The 20,859-nt window shown below is 40.6% G+C and overlaps 1 protein-coding gene across 1 annotated transcript in view; it reads right to left on the bottom strand.

Annotated features, from left to right (window-relative positions):
* The window catches only part of SLC41A1 (solute carrier family 41 member 1), a 43,815-nt gene extending 38,618 nt beyond the window's left edge, over nucleotides 1-5,197 (bottom strand). The window contains exons 1-2 of the mRNA XM_083357483.1: nucleotides 5,110-5,197; nucleotides 1,362-2,681 (exon numbers count right to left, since the gene is read on the bottom strand). Coding sequence (XP_083213609.1) covers nucleotides 1,362-1,736 — 375 coding nt within the window. The 5' untranslated portion in view covers nucleotides 1,737-2,681; nucleotides 5,110-5,197. The remainder of the gene's footprint in view (nucleotides 1-1,361; nucleotides 2,682-5,109) is intronic.
* Between the last annotated feature and the right edge of the window lie 15,662 nt (nucleotides 5,198-20,859).

Here is a 20,859-nt window from a genome sequence, read left to right as displayed (position 1 = left end):
ACCCTGATCTCAAGCTATAAAAGTTATCCTGTATTTTAGAATTTCCTATTCAAGCTCTATGTCTGACAGATGCTAGAAATACAGGTACCGGTAGTCCTTAATTTACCCGTTTGTTTAGTGACTATTCGAAGTTACAATGGCACTAAAAGAAGTGACTACTGTTTTTTTTTCCACACTTATGACAGTTGCAGCATCCCCATGGTCACATGATCAAATTTCAGACATTTGGCAACTGACTCATATTTATGTCAGCCGCAGTGTCCTGGGTTCATGTGATCCCTTTTTGATAGCTTCTGACAAGCAAAGTCAATGGGAAAGCCAGATTCACTTAACAAGCTTGTTACTAACTTAACTGCAATGATTCATTTAACAGTTGTGGAAAGAAAGGTTGTAAAAGTACATTTTTTTCCTGGACATAGTATTTAATGCTGGCTCAGTTGAATAGATGTTGTAACAAAAGGAAATATTATAACTGCCTAAGAAATAATTGTTATTCCTTGGACATAACACTTAAAACCAAGATCACTTGATGATAGTATGCCAATGAAAATTTCCTATAAAAGTCACAAGTTAGATTCTGCAAATCCAAAGATCTACTCCTGAATAAACAAACAATAATCCTGAACTTTAATATGACCCAATCACAAATTCTCATTGCCCAGTAATTCAGAGGACAGTGACACTGGAATCATAGAAATTCAGTTACTTCATTTGAAAAGTGGGTTACTCTCATGTCAGCTAGGATTTCAACATCTGTGGGAAGCCTCAGCTGGGCTTGCCTTAATATTTATTGTACAGAAAGAGGAATTTGGGCACTGCCAAATGAGTATTTAACACTGCAAAAACTTTAGGATGCTTCTGAATTCTCAGCTGTAAGATGTCTTTTGGCCATTACAAATTACTGCAATTGATAGACAATTTTGAAGATACAAAGAAAATACTGAAAACGTTCTAATGATTTAAAACATTTTCCTTCTATTTAAAATGAGTTTTGAGGAGAATCCTGAAAGTATTGTAAAATACTCCTTGATAACAAGAGATATAAACTTATTGGAATTGCTTAAAATTGAGAATTATAAGAAGGATCATGAACAAATAGGAGAATAAAGGATGAATAGAGTTTCATTTAGGAACTGCAAATATTCTTTCCCCTTTAATCCTTAAGGTGGGATTCTTATTTAAGAATCAATTAAGGAATAACAGCAGTATGTCTGACTCTAGAATGTGCTATTTACTAACTTGAAGCAAAACTTTTAAGTGCTTGCTTAGTATTTAGCTGATACAAGGAATGGGATCAAGCCACTTGCAGTACAGACTCAGAAGGATCTCACACCGTACTTTATGAAAGAGTTCAGTCTTACCTGCACAATATCCAGCACCATCCCAGCAGCTACTGTTCCAAACCCTGCCAGCAGGAATGGAAAAAGGACTTGTAGACCAATAGAAAAGGAAGTCTCTTTGAGAGGAGAGGTTGGTTCTGGACCCCGGTCTGTACTAGTATCATCACTTTCAGTAGCTTGACTGCCATTTTCCAGCAGGGCATCCTCTTCACGCACCCCTTTTGCATTGGCTCGGGATTCTATCACCACCACTTCCATGCCTCGTCCTCCTTCTGGTTCTAAAAAATCAGAAGACTCAACGAGATGTTCTCGGTCAGGACTGGATAGACAGTCTATAGGCCCAGCCACAATGGGCAGCACCACTCCATTGGCATGATGAGCCTCTTTTAGTTCCATCTTAAACGTTATGTTGCACAATTATGTAGTTCTTTGTTATGTAGTACTGAAGCCAACTGTTAGGACAACAGACTTCTGTTTGTGGGTTAAGCTGATATGGCTTTTGGTACATAGAAGCCAAGTTCCCCAACTCTAGTATTCTGTCCTTAATTGAAAGGTTGGCACCCTTAAGAAAAACCCCCATCAAGCACAATTCAGAACTGAAGATGCCAGACAAAGAGCCAGCAGAGAAACTACAATAGTTTCCAATCAAATCAAATCCACTATGGTTTACTTTTCCTGTAATTTAACTTCCAGCAAGGAATATCCAGCACACTTAAAACACAACGTAAAACACCCGGATTATTGATTTCTTTGGTCTGCAATTTTCCAGAACATAATCCAAAGTGGTGTGCTGATTTCAGGGTCTGTTTCACTGTGACTGCTAGAAACAGTTCAGCTGCTCTTCAGAGTGGAGAGGAGAGATCCTTCAACAAGGCACTTTGTATAAAAGTCTTTAAAAATAGCATGAAATGAATTTGGATCCAAGCTTTTAAAATAAACAACCAAGATAAATAGAATAAAATCTGAATTCAGCTTTGTAAGTCAGTTTCTACTATTGAGAATCAAATTCTTATACTACCTCTTTTCGAGAATGGAGAATGCTAGTTCTGTCAGAGCTGACATGCTGGTATGTGACTCTAGGCGATTATGAAAGGCTTGGCTAACATCTTGCTGTCTCTCAACTCCAAGTTCGTGTTCTTGTAGGACAACTAGGTTATTGGTTGCCTGTAAGAAGAGCCACCCTTTTCTCTGAAAGGATATCTTGCACTTTACAACCGAGGTCAATTAAGATTTTTATTTAAAGCAGCATGAAGTCCCTGGATAGGCTTACACTGCAAGCTTGTCCAATGTTAGCAATGACCAAGTATTTCATAGACTCTTCAAGGATTATACTGGTCTCACCTTAAATACAGAAAAATGGAAAAGACAAAATTTTCAATAATTACAGAAAAACTGTTTCATTTCATTTTGTTCTCCGTTCCATGTATTAGCTTTACTTTCCCTATGCTAGTAAAAAGCAAAAAACCCTACATGCATACATATGGCAATATAACAGCAGATGTAAAGGTGCTGTCACCATCCTATTTGCCCAGCCCCTACTTCTCTCTTTTATGTTAAATGTCATTTAAGATCCTTATATATCAGAGTACCAGGACAGCTTCCATACATGTATTTCATGCAGAGGATGAGACTATTACAGTATTTGTTGTGTACACTAGTGACCTAATGTAACTTCAGCCAATGAATATTGTTGAAGTTGTAGGTAGTAGACAAGCTACATCTTTGGAGCATTTTGGGGACATGAAGCCAAACCTCTTGACAGTTTTTCTCTGGAATAAGTATAGAAGTAGGGAAACATGATACAACAGAAACATGAATGTGTTAATGAATGTACATTACTGCCCTCTGCTGTGCTGTGTGCTTGACACTTTTTTACTCCAACAGTTAATTGTTGTGAACAAATTTTACTTTACAGCCTAAAGTTCCATGTTCTGTTTTCTGACCCTGTTTGCAAACACTCTAATCCATATTTTATTAAATTAACCCTACCTCATAAGCTCACGCAACACACTAAAACATAGATTGACCACACTAGAAGAGTTTGTAATAAACTTTGGATCCAAGCTTTACACAGCAATACACTGAATCACAAATTATCCAATCTCATTTTAGACCAACATGTGCAAATACCCAGCTATAAATTAAAAGATATACACCTACCATTGTGTTTTGTGACTTAGTATGCTGTATTAATTCATCAATAATAATGAGTAAATCATGATTAAGTTAGTATGACTTAGTGCACTATATAAAAACACCCAGAGTTTCATTATATTAACAGGGCCAGGTAACAGTTTCCTTGAGCTTTAGTTCTCCAACTTCTCATGTAGGTGCAGTTCCCCAAATTCTTACACATAACTTAGTGAAGTGGTTTAATGAGCTACTTTTATATGTGTACAAGAAATCCTACAGGTAACAGGTCACTTCAACACATCATAGCCCAACATATTTTAAACTGCTTTTTACTAAATTCTAAAAGCAATTATATTGTCATTAGGTAATATTTTTAAACCCACTGAACATCAACCAGTCATATTGTCAAAGTTCTGTAAGTATATATGAGCTCCCACTGGTCCATGAGCATAATATTTTTGTATTAAACTTTGAAACTGCAAAGCTTCCTTATGTTCTATTTGCAATTGGCATTACTTATTGATTTATTAAACAAACCTGGGAACTTGCTATGCTAGTATAAGCAATAAATAACATGTTTTTGAAAGAGGGCCTTTAAGAGACTTTAAATCCAAGGCTGAAAGTTCATGCATAAGGAATGAACACTGGGCAGACTTGCGCTCAGAAAGCTATGTGATCCAACTTTATATTTAAAGAAAGTTGGAATGTGCTGTCTTCACCTAAGCTTTTAAGTGAGGGAAGAGTCAGACCCATCACTTCATTGTGCTTGCCATCTTTTCTTTATTTTACTATAATTGATTGTTGTGAGCCGCCCAGAGATGTGTAGCATTCCCTTTTAATAAATTATGTATGAGTTAGGCAATGGCTTCTTAATCATTGTCACATGAAATAAAGATAATCTAATATGCTATCATCGAGTTTCACAAATACTTTCTGAAAGTGACATTCTGTCTTATCTCAATGTATCTTCTTTCCTTTCTTAGCATCTCTTAGCAGCCCATCCACAGGCCTTGATATTTGTGTATGACTTTACATCTTCCACCAGAAAGTCAGATTCACTTCACCTAGTTAGAAACATCCCTTAATGGTCCTTATGGCACTCTAATCCCTATTGACAACATCCTATTAGGCAATCCAGGGAAAGATCCCAGTTACTCGAAACACAACCTGCTTATCCTTCCCTTTCCCGTATCCTGCCATCAACAAAATCTTATGGCTTATCCTGCCATCAACAAAATCTTCCCCTCCCTAAAGAACTGCATCCCTATAAGTGGTACCCACAAGCGACTGTAAACCCCACCCCACCCCCAAAGACGTGAAGAGCCGTCTACTTTTAATGTGGACTCCATTTCTTTAACCAGCATCTACAGCCATTATCCAAAATAGGCTCCGTAGCTGGTCCTGGCACCGAAACACAAGTCCCTGGTGCAAAGAGAAGGCGACTGTGGGAATAAAAGAGGCAGCAGGAAGAGGGAGGGAAAGCCTACCACTGAATAGATATTTATAACCCCCCAATACACACACACACTCCAATTCCCACTGCTTTATACTTTTAAAGCCTCTTCTGGAAACAGGCGTCTTTACTCCACCACTTAGTACCTTGCCTTAGTTCCCCTTCAGCAGCGAACGAGCCTACCTGCATCCCAATTCGGCTTCCTGATTCCACTTCTGGGTTCCGCTATCCGGCTTCCCACCTCGCTCACCTCTCCTCCCTACAACCGCTGGCTTATAATTAAAGCTGGGACCGACAAGCGGCTGCTGCGAGCTGAGCAAGGGGCGGGGGGGGGGCGGGTTAAATATAAACCCCGCCCAAACTCGGGAAACTGACATCACCCGCCTCCAATGCTTGCCGGCCTGTTGATCGATTATTGGTTCTACGCGAGCGACGATTCCAAACCCCTGGATCGGATTGGTCGCCGCTCCAGCCAACTGCAGCAGGGGAGGAGGCGGACTTTGCGAGGAAGCCTTCCCTTCTTGCCGTGAAGAAGAGACGCGGAAAAATGGGCTGCGGGCTTGGCAGGGTGGGAGTCAATCACGTGTTGCCTGCGAATGCCGCGGCGTGCCTTTCCTGGGGGAGTTTCGGCAGCTGATCGGAATGGGGCGTGCGAGGAACTGGCGCCTTCGGGAAGAGCATTTGGATAGCAGGCACTACGTGGGGAAGGAGAGCGAAAAGCAGTTGTCAATCGGAGGTAGCGGAATAAAACAATTGCAGCTTTAGAGCGCAGGAGGGACAATGACCTTTTAAAACAGGGGTCTTCAAACTTGGCCCTTTTATGACTTGTGGACTTCAACTCCCAGAATTCCTCAGCCAGCTGGCTGAGGAATTCTGGGAGTTGAAGTCCACAAGTCATAAAAGGGCCAAGTTTGAAGACCCCTGTTTTAAAATATCACTTACCTAAAGCGAACATCCCCGAAAGCGGAAAACTAGCTCTTCAGGGAGAAGGACTTTATTCCCAAAGAGACTAGTTTTCTGTTCCCCAAAAAGGGAGTGTTTTCTCAACGGGTTTGTATTTTTCAACGGGTACTTGGCAGACCTTATTCGAGCCCAGAAGCGGGCAGGGTGGCGCCATGTTAAGATTTGGCTGGTAGACCACCAGGTAACTCCAGTGTTGTAAATTACTTTGGAGAAATTCATTAAGGGGAAAAGGCCATGGCAAAGCACTTCTGTAAGGCTGCCTAGAAAACGCCATGCTATGTATGGCTAGTAACGCTGACTGGTCTTTCTGTTTTATGTTTGCAATTAGTATAAAATGATTCGTTTTACTTTGAGGTAGAATGGTCCAGTGTGCAAATGCTACTGTTATGTTGTAGCACATGTACAACCAATCCTGGAACTCTTGAAAATAAAAATAAAGGAGTTAACTGCTAAAGGTACAGATTTTCATTTATTTCAAGGCAAGGGACTTCCAAGAAGAATGCTTGAAAATATAATCTGAGAGCATCAGTTACGGTAAATGACTTGTGGAAAACCTTTCAAAATTTCCACACCTGCTTTTTTTTTAAAAAAAATAACTAGCTTATTCACTCTGCATATGCTAGCTAGAAGAAAGAAATACTAAACTCCTAGAGCTAAAGAAATGCTATTACTTTATTATACAACATTACTTTATTATACAGTATTACTTTATATATCCATAGGGTTTCTGGACATTGCAAACATATTTTTAATCGAATCTGATATATTTAGAGGAATTAGCTTCCCCCCTTTCCCCCTTCTTCCTCTCCCCTTAAAATAGCACATTCTTTTCAAAGTAAAAATACAATACATAAAAATTATATCTTACCAATTATAGTCAGAATTGTAAAAAAACACCAAGAATCATCAGAAGCCTGTCCAATAAAAATAGGAAGATGTGTTTCTAAAGCTTAATTAAGGCTGTTCCTCATTTGAACAGTTACCATACAGGTAGTCCTCGACTTGTGATAATTGAGCTCAACATTTCTGTTGCTAAGCAAGACAGTTGAATTTTGCCCTGTGTTATGACCTTTCTTGCCACACTTGTTAAATGAGTCACTATGGTTGTTAAGTTAGTAGCATGGTTGTTAAGTGAATCTGGCTTCACGATTTACTTTGACCCAGAGACACTGTAACCATTTTAAAAAATATGGAAAGGGGAACACTATCATAAATATGTTATCCATGCTAAATGAGAGAGAAAAGGCATTTTTAACATTTAATTTTCTTACTTTTTATATTTCTCAAAAGTTTGTACTGTTTGTAAGCCACCCAGAGTTACTTATCAGTGAGATTGGTAGCACATAAATTTAATAAAAAGTCATTTTTTCTGTGATTATTATAACATTTTGGGGGAATGATGGAAAATTGCTTGATTTTTTTTCCTTATATTTTTACAAAAAAATGGTTAGGAAAACTGGCTGTTTTGTTAAAAACAAAACATTCAAGACATTCAAGAAGGGGGAATGATCCCACAGAATATTCTTTCTTTACCACTGTCATAGAGACTGAGCTGAGTAAGATGCCAAGGTTTTCAGATATTTTTGAAAGCAGAAACCACTAATAGTTATTACCTTTTCTCAGTCAGATACATGCTCTCACTGGTTCCATATACTAGATCACATAGATATTTCTAAATTTCTTCACTTGTGATTTATAGGAATTTACCCATTTATAATAGGTTCTGGCACCTACCCAGCTTTGGCTGATCTTGAAAACCTAAGGAATTTTGGATTATACTTAGATAAGAAATCACCATACTATCCCAGGATTATAAAGTTGAAAAAATATGTCAGGAGATGGTAAGAGCAAACTACTTCCATTTGTTGCCAAGGAAACTACATGGACATTGTGGTGATGTATAAAATTTATCAGTTCAGAAAGGAACATTTGGAGAACTCCATGCCATGCCAAGCATTCTTCTAAACCCTGACATTCCAGAGGTAGTTCAGGAGTTTTGTGGAAGTAAATCCTAGAACCACTTTTGCTTTAGAGGACTTAATTGTAAAAAATACTGTATCACCCTCAAAACAGGGTCCAAGAGAGGATTCAACAGGATCTAGAAGTAAATGGAATGCTCCAGAATGTTCCACCAGGTCAACAAATTTTGTAGGTGCTTTATAGTAGAGTGACAAGCTGCTGAGTAGTTAAGATGCTGGCCTTCTTGGTTGGAAAGCCGGCAGCCCAGGTTCAAGATCCGAGCACCATGTGATGGAGTGAGCTCCTGTCCTCGCCCTTCTCCTGCCAACCTAGCAGTTCGAAAACATGCAAATGTGAGTAGATAAATAGGTACCATTTTGGTGGGAATGTTAACAGAACTCAGTGATATGCTGGCCACATGACCATGGAAATATCTTTGGACAGCGCTGGCTCCATCTCTTGAAACAGAGATGAGCACTGCCTCCTATAGCCAGCAATGGCTAGTGGAGTAAAATCTGCAGGGACTACTTTACTTTATAGTATCATCTAGCCATTGCTGTGGCTAGATGACACTAAATAGCAAAATGTACATTTGTTCTTGATATTACTCATTGTATAGCATGCATAAATACTACTTATAAGTAAATATTTATTGGGGAATATATCAGCATTTTTACTATTCACTTTTCTTGAATTTGGTGTCTCTCCTAATATGTCTTTTTTAGTATCTATCATTCCCAACTTTTCTGGCTGAGTCTCATAAGGTTTGTGTAGTAGACATTAAAATCCAAACACTGTGGAGCAAGAAGACAGCCATTGGGATATCAGGGACTCTCCCTAAGTTTAACCTAATGTTAGCCGTACCTGATTGGTGTTTCTTTTTGCACCAATGAATAAGCTACACCTTCCTGGTTGTGGTGGCAGGAACAAATTCATTTATTTATGTTTATTCAGCCTTAATTACTTAATAAGTAACTCAGAGAGGGAAACATACATAATTTTTCCTGCTCTATTTTCTCCACAGCAATAATCATGTTAGGTGGGTTGGGCTGAAAGAGTGTGACTGACCCAAATTCACCCAACTGGTTTTCATGCCTAAGGCAGTCTCCTGGTTCTAGGGTAGCATCTTAGCACTACACCAAATTGGCACTTCACCAAAATGCCTTGTATTCATAATGTGCTGCAGCAAATAGATCTATGCCACAGTTATCCTAGGAGGAATATACTACTATTAGCTGTCAAATGTAACCTGGTCTGCTTTTCTTTATCTTTGGCCAAGCAGCCGGATTCAGTGAATAGTCCTAGCAGTGATTATTGGGCATCTAAAGTGTAGCTTTGAATGAACTTTCCTAAATGTAGCTGTCCTACTTACCTGTACTTTTTGTCTGGATTACATATACTGTATCTTGCTTAACTATACATTATTGGCTGAATCATAATAATTAAAAACATATAAACCCATGGTTTATAGATTACAGTGGCTGCGTTCACACAAATATTAAGTACCAAACAAACCACATGGTGGCTTAGCAGAGCATGGGGTTTCTCCTGGCTGTTGATTTAGCATAGTTACCTTAGTTCACCCTTTCCTCTATACAACTATGTATTTTTGGTTATGAGTGCAATATAGTTACTAAGCTTTAAACCAAACTTTTGAAACAGTTGAAAGCTCTAAGGCTTATATTGCTGGATAAATGTCTTTGGTCTCCTTATCTGCAAGTTCAGCATATGAGATAAGCCCAGTTCGCTCTGATCTGAGAACATGCAAACACAGAGTTGTCCCATCATGACATTTTCATATGCTGGTCTTATGCTATGTAAGAAAACCCACCACTGTGAATTCAGTTGTTCCCTCAGCGGGAATTAAAGCCACAGCTGAGATTAAAGTGTCCTCATATCCTGTGTAATGGGGCTAGATTCCTATGCAGCTGCTGTTGTTCAACTGACAAAATACCTACCTGTCAAATAAAAATTCAGGCTACCCCGTCCAATTATATTCATTGAGAATATCTTGATTTAATAAAATTCAAAAAATCATGTTCATTTTCTTTTGATTTTATTTAATGGAACTGCTTCTCTCTTTAATATTATGGGTACAGTTCTAACGTGAATCTGGTGGGAAATCAGCCCCACTTAGTTTAATTTAGACTTGCTGTAGTGTTAACTGAGATAAATATCAACTTCATGAATCAGAGTTATATATGAGAAAATAAGCATAAGATTGATTATTATAGATTGACATTTCTAGTGCACTGCTGTAGGATGCAAAGAGTGCCTATTAACGTTATTCAGAAGAAAAATATCAGGCATATAGGACCTGCCTACATATTTTATTTTAAGAAAATCCAAATCTTAATGTTGAATACAATTTCTAAAGCAGTAGTAATGTCTGAAGCTGAACCTTCACATGGCACCCATTTACTATTAATAAAGCAGAAAGTAAATGGAAATCTAGCTCCAAAGATCAATATTTATTAATTTGTAGAGCTGTAGAGCTATCAAGATATCAGACAGTAGGTTTGAGACAGAAGTTGTTTATAGCAGACGTCCTCAACCCCTGGTCTATGGACCAGCACCGGCCCCTGGCATGCCAGAAACTGGGCCGCGCAAATAAGCGAAGCCCTATTCGCTGGATGCAGGCAGCACATAAAACAACACCCCCTCTGGTCGGCGGAAAAACCTCTCTCCATGGAACTGGTCCTTAGTGCCCAAAAGGTTGGGGGCCTCTGATCTATAGAGAAAGATTATTGGATCTTAAAGCTTATGTAGGCTTATAGGAGGAGACTGGCATAAAGCATTTGCAATATTTGTAATACCACATAAAGCAGAGGTGCCCAAACTTGGCAACTTTAACACTCCCAGAATTCCCTAGCCACCCATGAGTATTTCCTTGTGAATATGCTGAGCTTTCCCTATTAGGAAGCTTAGCTGTTTCGGAGACATAGCATACAGATTCGTTAGACTTTGGACTCATCTCTTCTGCATGCTATTCCGTGATCAGAAATGGCAGAAAATATGGGGAAGTTTGAAACGGGTAGAAAGAAAATGGAGAATGAAGGGGATTTTATAAAGAGGCTTACAATTCTGAGTAAGTCCCTCTATCCTAGCCTACTGTGTATGGTATAATGTTAATGACTATTGCTCCACCTAATGATAATGAAACACATTGAAAGAAAATGTGAAAACAATAGTGGAAAGTTTCAGTAAGGGTTGCCCATATCTCAATTTCCCTGCTCATTGACCATGGCATTACTTTGTCTCAGGCTTGACCAGCTGAGCTATCATTAAATCCATCATTTCCCCCTCCCCTTAATGTGGTCATTTTCCTTCCTGTTTGACACCATTTCCTTTTGTGCCGGTGGCTGCTGTTCCTAAATCCATCACAAAGAAGGGAATGGGGAGAACGATGCACGGCACTCCTTTTCCCATCACACTGAGCTCATGCTATCTGTAGAGTCTGCTGTCCCGGGAAACTGCTAAGCCCGGAAATGAAGCATGAGTTCCTTTAAATGGCAGCTCGGCCAATAGGCCATGCAGGGCAATTGTAAACATGTCCCGACAGCAGTATTTCTGAGAGGTGCCATTCTAGCAAACCTATATTTCTCAGGAGGCCTCCATATTAGCGCTCTGTCTGCAGTGAGAAGAATGGCAATTGTTCAGTCCTCATTTATCACATTTAACATCTCTGACCACTCCTAAGTAGCATGGGAGGGATGTGTGGGTAGCCTTGTAATGTGTGGTAGCTGAGGCATGGTAGAGCAACAGTGGCTACAGGGCTAAGAGATGGCTGCAGAACTGAGAGAAGGGACAGGCCCAGCCTGTGAGCAAAAAAACTTCCACAGGGCTCAACAATTACCAAGGATAAGTAGCAAAAATTGATTATTAAGAAAGCGCAATGTCAGAAGTAAAATGACTTTTTTTTGGAATTGTTTAGTAAATTGTTAAGGCATACCTGTACCTTGCTATCAAAGCTATAGACTTTTCCCATTGTAAATCTTATTTAAGACTGAATTGGAAACAATAGAAGATCTAGAAGCTGTTTTAATCTCCTTTTCATTTTTGTCTTCCTCCCCATATGGTGGAAGTGAAGTTCATCCACTTTTGACTCTTCAGAATATATTTGGATTCCTTTTACTTTACTCAGTGTTCCTCTAAGACATGTCTGTCAGTCTTTGCAATCCTAAGGGGAAGAAAAAGCTTAATTTAATAGCTAAAAAAAGAGTGAAAGATTCAGAATACCATCATTCTTGGTGGCTTGGTTACTGCCCTAGTGCCGTATTTTCTTATTCAGTAAGCATAACTCATCTTTGTTTTTAAAAGTTGTATATGTGCATGCACATGCATGTATGATTTAAGTTTCTAATTAAAGATCCAAAATCAGATCCAGATGCAACTCAGACAGAAGTAAAAAGAAGAGAGTGTGGAGGAGAGCTTACAAAAATCTTTGTAATTTTAAGGAATCCAGTATAATTCAGATTCAGAATCAGCCCAACCTGCAGATAAAGTTTATTGATTTATTTAGTTAATTTATTTTATAATGAGTGCTGGACAGCTGATATAACATAGAAAATTATATACACATGTAACATGCATATATACACAGCAGAAACTGAGTCCCACGATCATTTGCTTTCAAAATATTACAGAGAGGCTCATGAAGTTCCAGGGGGAAAGCCAGGCTTTCAAAGACCTTACCTTGGTGGAGCAGTGGGCTAATGCCTCCTTAAGTAACACCAGCTGCCTGCAATTAGTGCAGGTTCGAGTCCCACCAGGCTCAAGGTTGACTCAGCCTTCCATCCTTCCGAGGTAGGTAAAATGAGGACCCAGATTGTTGGGGGCAATAAGCTGACTTTGTAATAATGCCGCTTGGGGGGGAGCCCTAATAAGCAGGCATATACATAGAATGAAGGCTACTGCTAAGCTTGTGAGCCGCCCTGAGTCTTCGGAGAAGGGCGGGATATAAATGGAATTAAAATAAAAAATAAAAAATAAAAATAAATAAGGCCAACAGAGTCAGGACCATCCAAACCATGGAAGTGGTGGTAGCGGCAGCATTATGCTGTCCCAACTAAGATGGCACATCTCCTGGGTTCTATCAGATAACACTGTTTTATAAAAGGGATCTGGAGCATATTTGCTCTGTCAGATCTTGTGGGAACTCCATAACCATAACCATTGGAGATGGCCAATGTTGCAGATAGACAAGTCTTGCAACACAGTACTATGCCATGAAGGGCTTTATAGATAGAAATCAGCATCCTTAATTACACCCGGAAGTGTACACATCTTATAGTTGTTGATACTGAGGAACACTAATCTAGCTTAATATTGGCTATCCAATCAATTGGCAGAGACTCTTCAAGAGCTCAGACTGAGAATTTTCTTACCAGTTCTAGTGGAATTGGGGAGAGATTTCAGAACTTTCTGCACACAAAATATGTACTTATTTCAGAACTATAGCCCTTCACAGAATCTTAGGGTTGGATGGGGTCTTAGAGGTCTTCCAGTCTGATCCTGCCCAGTTTAGATATCCCCATACCATCCTGGGCAAATAGCTGTCTTGGATAAGGGGTTAGACTAGAAGACCTCCAAGGTCCCTTCCAGCCCTATGATTCTATCCAAACCTTTTAAAAAATCTTCAGCGATAAGAGCACTCATGTCTTCAGGTTACAGGGTGGCCCTCTGTTTAATAACTTTCACAGTCAGGTCAGTCTTCCCTGTTTCAACTCTAGATATCCCTGGGTAAAACTTCCACCCATTTAATAGTAGCTTGACATATACCTCTGGGAAATTTATAAGCAAAGTGTTACTGCAGCATCTAGTACTCCCATTGTTTGTCATGAGGACTTGGTACTCAAGAGATATTGTGCCTTTAAAATCTGAACAATAACAATCAGGCTATAGAAAGGACCTGAATGGGGAAGAGCAAACCAGAGGAACTTTGGGTAGGTAATGTTGAGTGAAGGATAAAGAGATTAGCTTTGCAGAGCTTCATAGCACCCTTACATTTGAATAGCAGCAGTTACCTTGTGTTAAAAATCCTGCTTCTTGGCATGCCCTAACAGATACAAAGGCTCTGTAGTCACAGGATCAGAATTAAATCCAGCCCTTAAAATACAAATTGGCATGACAGCTTGCTTTAGAATATGCAGGTGTGGAATTTGACCTTGTCTTAGATGTGATGCAGTGCTCTTTGTATGCTTTAGTCATACACTTCCTCAACAGAGTTGATATGTGCCTGGCATATGGCCAGCAGATTAGTCAACGTTCTTGTTGCTAATATACTGCTGTACACATAGCACAATAAATGCAGGAAGAAAATCATTAGGCTCTCAGATTTTCTAATTGCTAAGCTCAAATAGCCCTTTTACATGACTAATGCAAAGCCAAAAATGTAAAGCTTTCATAAACAGTAAAGATGAAAAAAAGGAAGAGATGATTTACATTGGAAGCATTCACATATTGTGCCACGTATAATACAGGTTTTTAAGTTTTTAAGTCAATATGCTTACCCAGCCACTGCAGTTTGTAAAGCATAGTGATTTAGCATATTGTAAAAACTTAACTAATAGTGCTTATTCAGTAATATAACAGCTAAATAAATCATGTCTTACTACAATTATAGACCATCTATCTTACATAGATCTATTTTACTGCCTGAGATTATAAAAAGTGGGAATTTGCTCTGCTAAACTATGCTCATGGAATCAATCAACAATAGGAACCAACTTTTGTTTCAACTCTGCTGGATGCCAGCAAGTGGCCAACCTGTTGTCGGTTTTCTCTTTGGCTGCAGATCAGTTGGCTTTTTGCAAGGTGAAAGCCAAAATATGAACCATAAATCCACTGCTGGGTCACTAATCCTTGTCTTTCCGTTGTTTTTCCTTTGCCCCTCTTCACATAAGTCTTTGTGTAATCACTAAAGAACAGAGTGTACAGCTCCACCTGTAATATTATGTAGCTTCCTTGGTTCTAAGTGAAGGTTGAGCGGAAAGATGAGGTTACCAGAGATGTTCTAGCTCACTGCCTTTGTTATCTTATTTCAGCTGCCAAATAACTAATCCATACTTGGTGATGAAATATACAGTATAGTCAACTAAGCCTATGGCAAAGGGCAGCAAAAGTGCTTTTGCACTTTTATTCCTTAAATCAAAACTTTTCTAAATTGTATGTAGGTAATCAGCAGTGGAAGAGAGTCTGTCAATACTGTTTGTGTAGGATTCACTTTTACTTTCAGTATTGCAATTGATTATAATTATAAAAATTATGTCATTTTCAACTAGAAAAGCTTGGGAGGGAAGACCACACTATACCTTTTTAAATGGCATTTTTAGCCATTTAGCTAAATACCACTCTTTTTCTACAAAAGGGGGAGGCCCTTAGATTAAATATTGCTGCAAAGGAGGCTGTGTTTTTTCTAATGGATAAACAATGTACTAGAGGTGGGATTCAGCTGGTTTGTACCGGTTTGGCAGAACTGTTACCTGCTTCTCTTGAGTTCAGCGAACCGGTTCTTAACATGGCCCTTGAAAAAAGCGGAGTTCATGTGTGCACCTGCCTCATACTAGCCCCGCATCTGCCATGCTCTCCACAGTGTGCTGCAGCTGATCTGAAGTGTGGAGAGCATGGCTGAGTGGTGAGTGTGTAGCAGGCACGTACACACACTCTGCTGTTTTCAGTGGCATTTTGGCACCTGGCCAGCCGTTTTGGGTCAGCTGCAATGCACCGTGAAGAGCAGGGGTGTCAAACTCAAATTCATTGAGGGCCACATCAGCATTGCGGTTGCCCTCGGGGCCAGGTGGGTATGGCCAGGGTGGGCGTGGCCTACTGGGTGGGCGTGGCTAGAGTGCGTATGGCCTACTGGGTGGGCATGAGCAGCTCTACATCGTTCGCATCAAGGGTGCCTATGGGGGCCTGGGCAGGAGTGGGACAGATAGGAGGGTCTCTGGGCCAGGGCCAAGGCAGTGGGGGCCGTTCCCTCACTGTTTCCAGGATGGCTTCACGGGCCACATGAAACCACTTTGCGGGCCGGATCTGGCCCCCGGGCCTTGTGTTTGACATGTCTGGTGAAGAGCATGGACACGGGGCGAGCGCAAGGCAGGTGTGCACACGGACTTTGCTTTCTTTGATGCCGTCCTGAGAGGCAGCATGGTGATTGGTCAGTGTCCACGCCATGAATGGGGATTCACCCATCCCCAAAACCCTCCCGCTGCCAAAGTGGATCCCAGGCTGCAATGGAGAGACTGGAAGTGGTTGCGGCGGGCGTGAGGGAAGAAGGAGCGGAGAGAAGAAAGAGGAAAAGAGGCTGAGTGAGACCATCCTGGCCGGTCAGGAAGTGCCGCCCAAAACGGCAGAATCTGTGTGTGGGCCTACTACACGCATCAGCCATGCTCTCCACACTTCGGGTCAGCTTCAGCGTGCCGTGGAGAGCATGGCAGACACAGGGCAAGTGTGCACATGGACTCTGCTTTTTTCGGTGCCTGAGAGGCGGCATGGCGATTGGTCAATGAACGTGCCATGAATGGGATTCACCATCCCCCAGACCCTGCCGCTGTAACCTCTCCGCGTTAGCCATGGAGAGCATGGCTAACACGGGGCAAGCAATGTGGCAGGCAGGCACACAGACTCCGCTGTTTTTGGCGCCTCCTCTCACTTGGCCACTTTTCCTCTTTTTTTGCCCGCTCTTCCTTCCCTTGCACCAGCTTCCACTTCCGGTCTCTCCATTGCAGCATATATTCCAGTTTGGCAAACTTTTTTTGTTTGTGGGACAAGGTTAGCATAGAAATGCTTTGGAAAAGGAGGGTATCTGGGCGGTGGTGGGTGGGGCAAGCTCTCCAGCTCTTATGCACTTCTCCGCTGCCATGGGCCATCCCACAAACACAAGACGTTTGTGGGACAAAAAAAAAGTTCAATCAATCAATTCCAACTTTGCAAGATCTTTTTTTTTCTGCGAGAAGTTGGAGTTGACTGAACTTTTTTTTTTAGTTCCACAAACTTTTTTTTGTGGGACTGCACACGGCGGTGGAAGACCACATTGGATCTGGAATGGTTAGAAAAGAAACGGTTTGGGAAGCGAGGGGATCTGGGCGGTGGTGGACGTGCAAGCTCTCCAGCTCTGCGGCGGCAGAAAAAGGTGCTTTCCAGTTCCAGCGCTCCACCTGCTGCTTTGGTGTGGCTGTGTGGGCAGAGCTTCAAAGAGGGCTTGGAAGGGGAGGAAAGGGAAGAGGGTAGGTGGGCAGGTAAGGGTGCAGATCTGTCCCACATCGTCCCACTTGTTTTGCGGTTGCTTTCGGCCGAGCCACTGGCAGCCACTTGAGTGGGGAGGATGAGCTTTGCTGCTGCTGCTGCTGCTGGGCCGCACCTGGGCTACGCCCTGCTGCTGCCTCCCAAACTCTGCAGCGGCAGTAGAGCTCTCCATCCCGGGGGGGGGGGGGTTGGGTGGCAGAGCTCTCCATCCTGGGGGTGAAGCAGTGGCAGCAGTGGAGCGCTCCATTGGAGGAGTGTTGGAGAAAGCAGTGGTGGCAGAGCTCTCCATCTTGGGGGGGGGGAAAGCAGCAGTAGCAGCTTAGCGCTCCATCGGGGGGGGTTGGGGGGAAGCAGCGGAATGCTCCGTGCCGGGAAAGGGGATTCTGCAGAGAACTGGTTGTTAAATTATTTGAATCCCAGCACTGAATGTAACTGAAGCAGTCGGTATAGTCAGCCTTGTTTCTATTCCAGCTGTCTTTTTAGTTTTAGGGCCATAGCCCTAATCAAACCATTGAATCTGCTAATATTATAGTGGAGGCATGCAGTAAAATCTGGGCTGACTCATTCAAAACAAAATGTTGCACTGTCTCTTTCCTCTACGAAGTGATTTTGTAATCACTAATTATCTTGGAAAAGAGAAGATTTCCATGTTTCCAAGAATATTGTGTATAAATGATCTACTTCGTCACTGAAACTGTTTTCTTATGAACTTTCCTCATAACGGGTGTCTAAATCCTGTTTTATTTCAAAACACACTTCTCATCATCCACGGGCATAGTCCGATCAAGAAGATCTGCCAAGAAAATATTGGCTAAATGGAAGTCAACAAAGCCAGAGGCTGCTTTCAGACAATAGATTCATTACTTTTTGTTGAAAAGAGCAAGAATATTTTGCCTTTTTCTGATGATTTGGAGAAAAAAAAATTCAAAATTTTAAGCATTACTGTGCTTATGTCATAAATGTTCATTAAAGTGCTTAACAAAGCAAAACGACGTGTTTTACATCATAATTAATGAAATTACAAGCCTGGGTGAACCATCAAAGTCTGGGTGTAGAATAGAGCATCTAACACACAAATCATCATAGTTTTTATGAAAAAGAAGAATTTTAGGATATAGAGAACAGGAAACTAGTGGAGGTTTATTTCTGTGTAATTATTAGTTTGAGGAAATAGGGTAGAGAACTCACTGGAACAGAAAACTACTCCACAGTGATTCATATGATATATTAAAACAGCACTTCACAGACAATTACTTTTTTTATTGCCAAGAAGAAAAATTTCAAACCTTAGCTGTTAGCACATACAGGTAAAATAATAGTGAAATTACAGTAATAAGCACTACAAAGTCTGTAAGAATCACAGTATCATCCCTTGCTAACCCTGTTGTCATGTGCTACAAATTTGGCTAAATCCCATTTTGTTATAAATATTAGGGAAGAGTATGTAACCATGCCTTTAAAGTTACATATGAATGTTCCCAACAAACAAATCATAAATGAAAATTTCAACTTTCTTTGCTCAGTATATTATTTAAAATACCTATCGTACCATTTACTTTCTAAAAAGTAGCATTAACGGAAGTCAATTACAGAATCAGTGTTTAGCAACCAGTTTCAGTGCAGAAAAATAATGTGAAAAAATCATTAAAAGAAACCCCAAAACTGCCTGGTTACATTTTCTGCAGTGTAGTCCTTGGCTTGAAATCAAAAATACAGTCATCAGATTGGAAAAAGTTATGTGCCACGGAATTACAACATCTTGCACTTAATTGGAGTCAAATAAGTTGTAGCAGTCGTACAGAAGTGGCACCAAGGATTCAAACTGTATGAAAGTTGCAATAAGCTTTGGTATAATATTTGTCCATTGAGCATACAGTAATAACTGAAGAATATAAAAATTTAGCAAGACAAAAAAATGGTCTGCTTTAGAATAATTGAGAATAGAGCGTCAGAAAGATAAATGTAAAGTGCCTTCATTATAGTCAGAACTATCAACCATTAGAGCAGATTTTAACTCCCAGAATTCCTGAGCCTTACACCGCATTAGAGTAAGAGAAACCTACAATCCTGCCTTCATGCCTTCTACACACACACACACAGAGTGTATTGCATGAATGAAAAATTTCCTCCAGAAACTGCTATTTCAAAGGGTATGCAGATGTTTCCTGGCTACTCTAGGTTGCTATTTTGCCAAAAATTGTCCTCATCCCATCTGTCTCCCTACTATTTAGGTTTAGTAGGGTATTTTCCATGGGAAAGGGTGTCAGTGAAAGAAATCCTGGAAGGACACCTGGACTCAGCTATCAGCTCAGCACATGGACACTTTTCTTACCAGCTACGAAAACTGGCCTCACCCCTAATACATGGTCTACAGAAGATTTGTTTCCAAGAACTACAGGCTTTGACGTTAAAAAGATTCTCCATACCTCATATAGATTAATTCAGGGAATAAAGAAATCCAAGTCCAATAAATTAGTCCTTCTAAAAATATATCAATACAGTTAGTTCTTGACTTACAATCTTTCATTCAGGGACTTTTCACAGTTACAACAGCACTGAAAAAAGTGACTTACCGCAGTTCCCACGTGCTCACACAGGCAGAAATTCTGATCCTAATAGTGGTTGTAAGTTAAGGACCACTTGTACCAAAGTCTGCCATTAGTTTCATATGTCCCTGAGATAAATCACTTTTTGTTCCTGAGATAAAACACCTGTGATTTGACTTGAATCTATGTATTTATGTATATTTCACATTTCTGAACCACCCATATTCCTCAATATTTTTTGCTTGTGTAGTAGAAATGCCGTAGTTCTGCCAATTTTGAAGGTATTCACAACTGCCTTATCTGTGCTAAGCAGTTAAAACAATACGGTCTCAAAAGAGAAGTTAAAAGAAAACTAAAAATGAAATAACCAATAAGCATAAGAAAAACAACTGGCAGAGGTAAAGTTTAGAAATTCAAAAGAACAATGAAATAGTTCACATTTCAAGTGATAATTCTACGCTATATTGAACATTTGGCATCAGACACTTCAGTTATTTTGTGATCCTCAGATCTGCAGGTACAAAAGGGCTGTTCTTTTATATTTGTAAAAGTTTTTTCTTATGCAAAACTGCCCTTCCATACATTTAAGACAACAGAAAAGTTGGTTGGAAGTGGAGAAGGGAGGTGAATTGTATCAGATTTATCAAGATGTCATCACATCTAATTCCTTTAGAGGTCATTGTGATATTATTGTATAAGTGACATAATTCAGGCAGACAGCATTGTTTTCAGGATTCTAATGCCTTTGAAATACAGCTAGTCTGAAACATAATTTCTTTGTATAGTTCAGAATAATTTATTGAATTGTTATGTTTAATAGTTTGTTTCACAACAACCTGCAGTGCAACTAGGTCAGGGGTGTCAAACTCAATTTCATTGAGGGCCGCATCAGCATTGCGCTCACCCTCAGGGGGCCAGGGTGGGCGTGGCCTACTGGGTGGGTGTGGCTAGAGTGTGTATGGCCTACTGGGTGGGCGTGGCCAGCTCTACATCATTCGCATCAAGGGTGCCTATGGGGGCCTGGGCAGGAGTGGGACAGATCTGAGGGTCTCTGGCAGAAGGAGGGTCTCTGGGCCAGGGCCAAGGCAGTGGGGGCCGTTCCCTCACTGTTTCCAGGATGGCTTTGCGGGCCACATGAAACCACTTTGCGGGCCGAATCTGGCCCCCGGGCCTTGTGTTTGACATGTCTGAACTAGGTTGTGTTATTATTTTCAATCTC

This window comes from Vipera ursinii (assembly GCF_947247035.1).
Source record: "Vipera ursinii genome assembly, chromosome: 3".
Classification (NCBI taxonomy): domain Eukaryota; kingdom Metazoa; phylum Chordata; class Lepidosauria; order Squamata; family Viperidae; genus Vipera; species Vipera ursinii.
The sequence above is the reverse complement of the archived record's forward strand: the minus strand, read 5'-3'. Positions and strand labels throughout refer to the sequence as shown.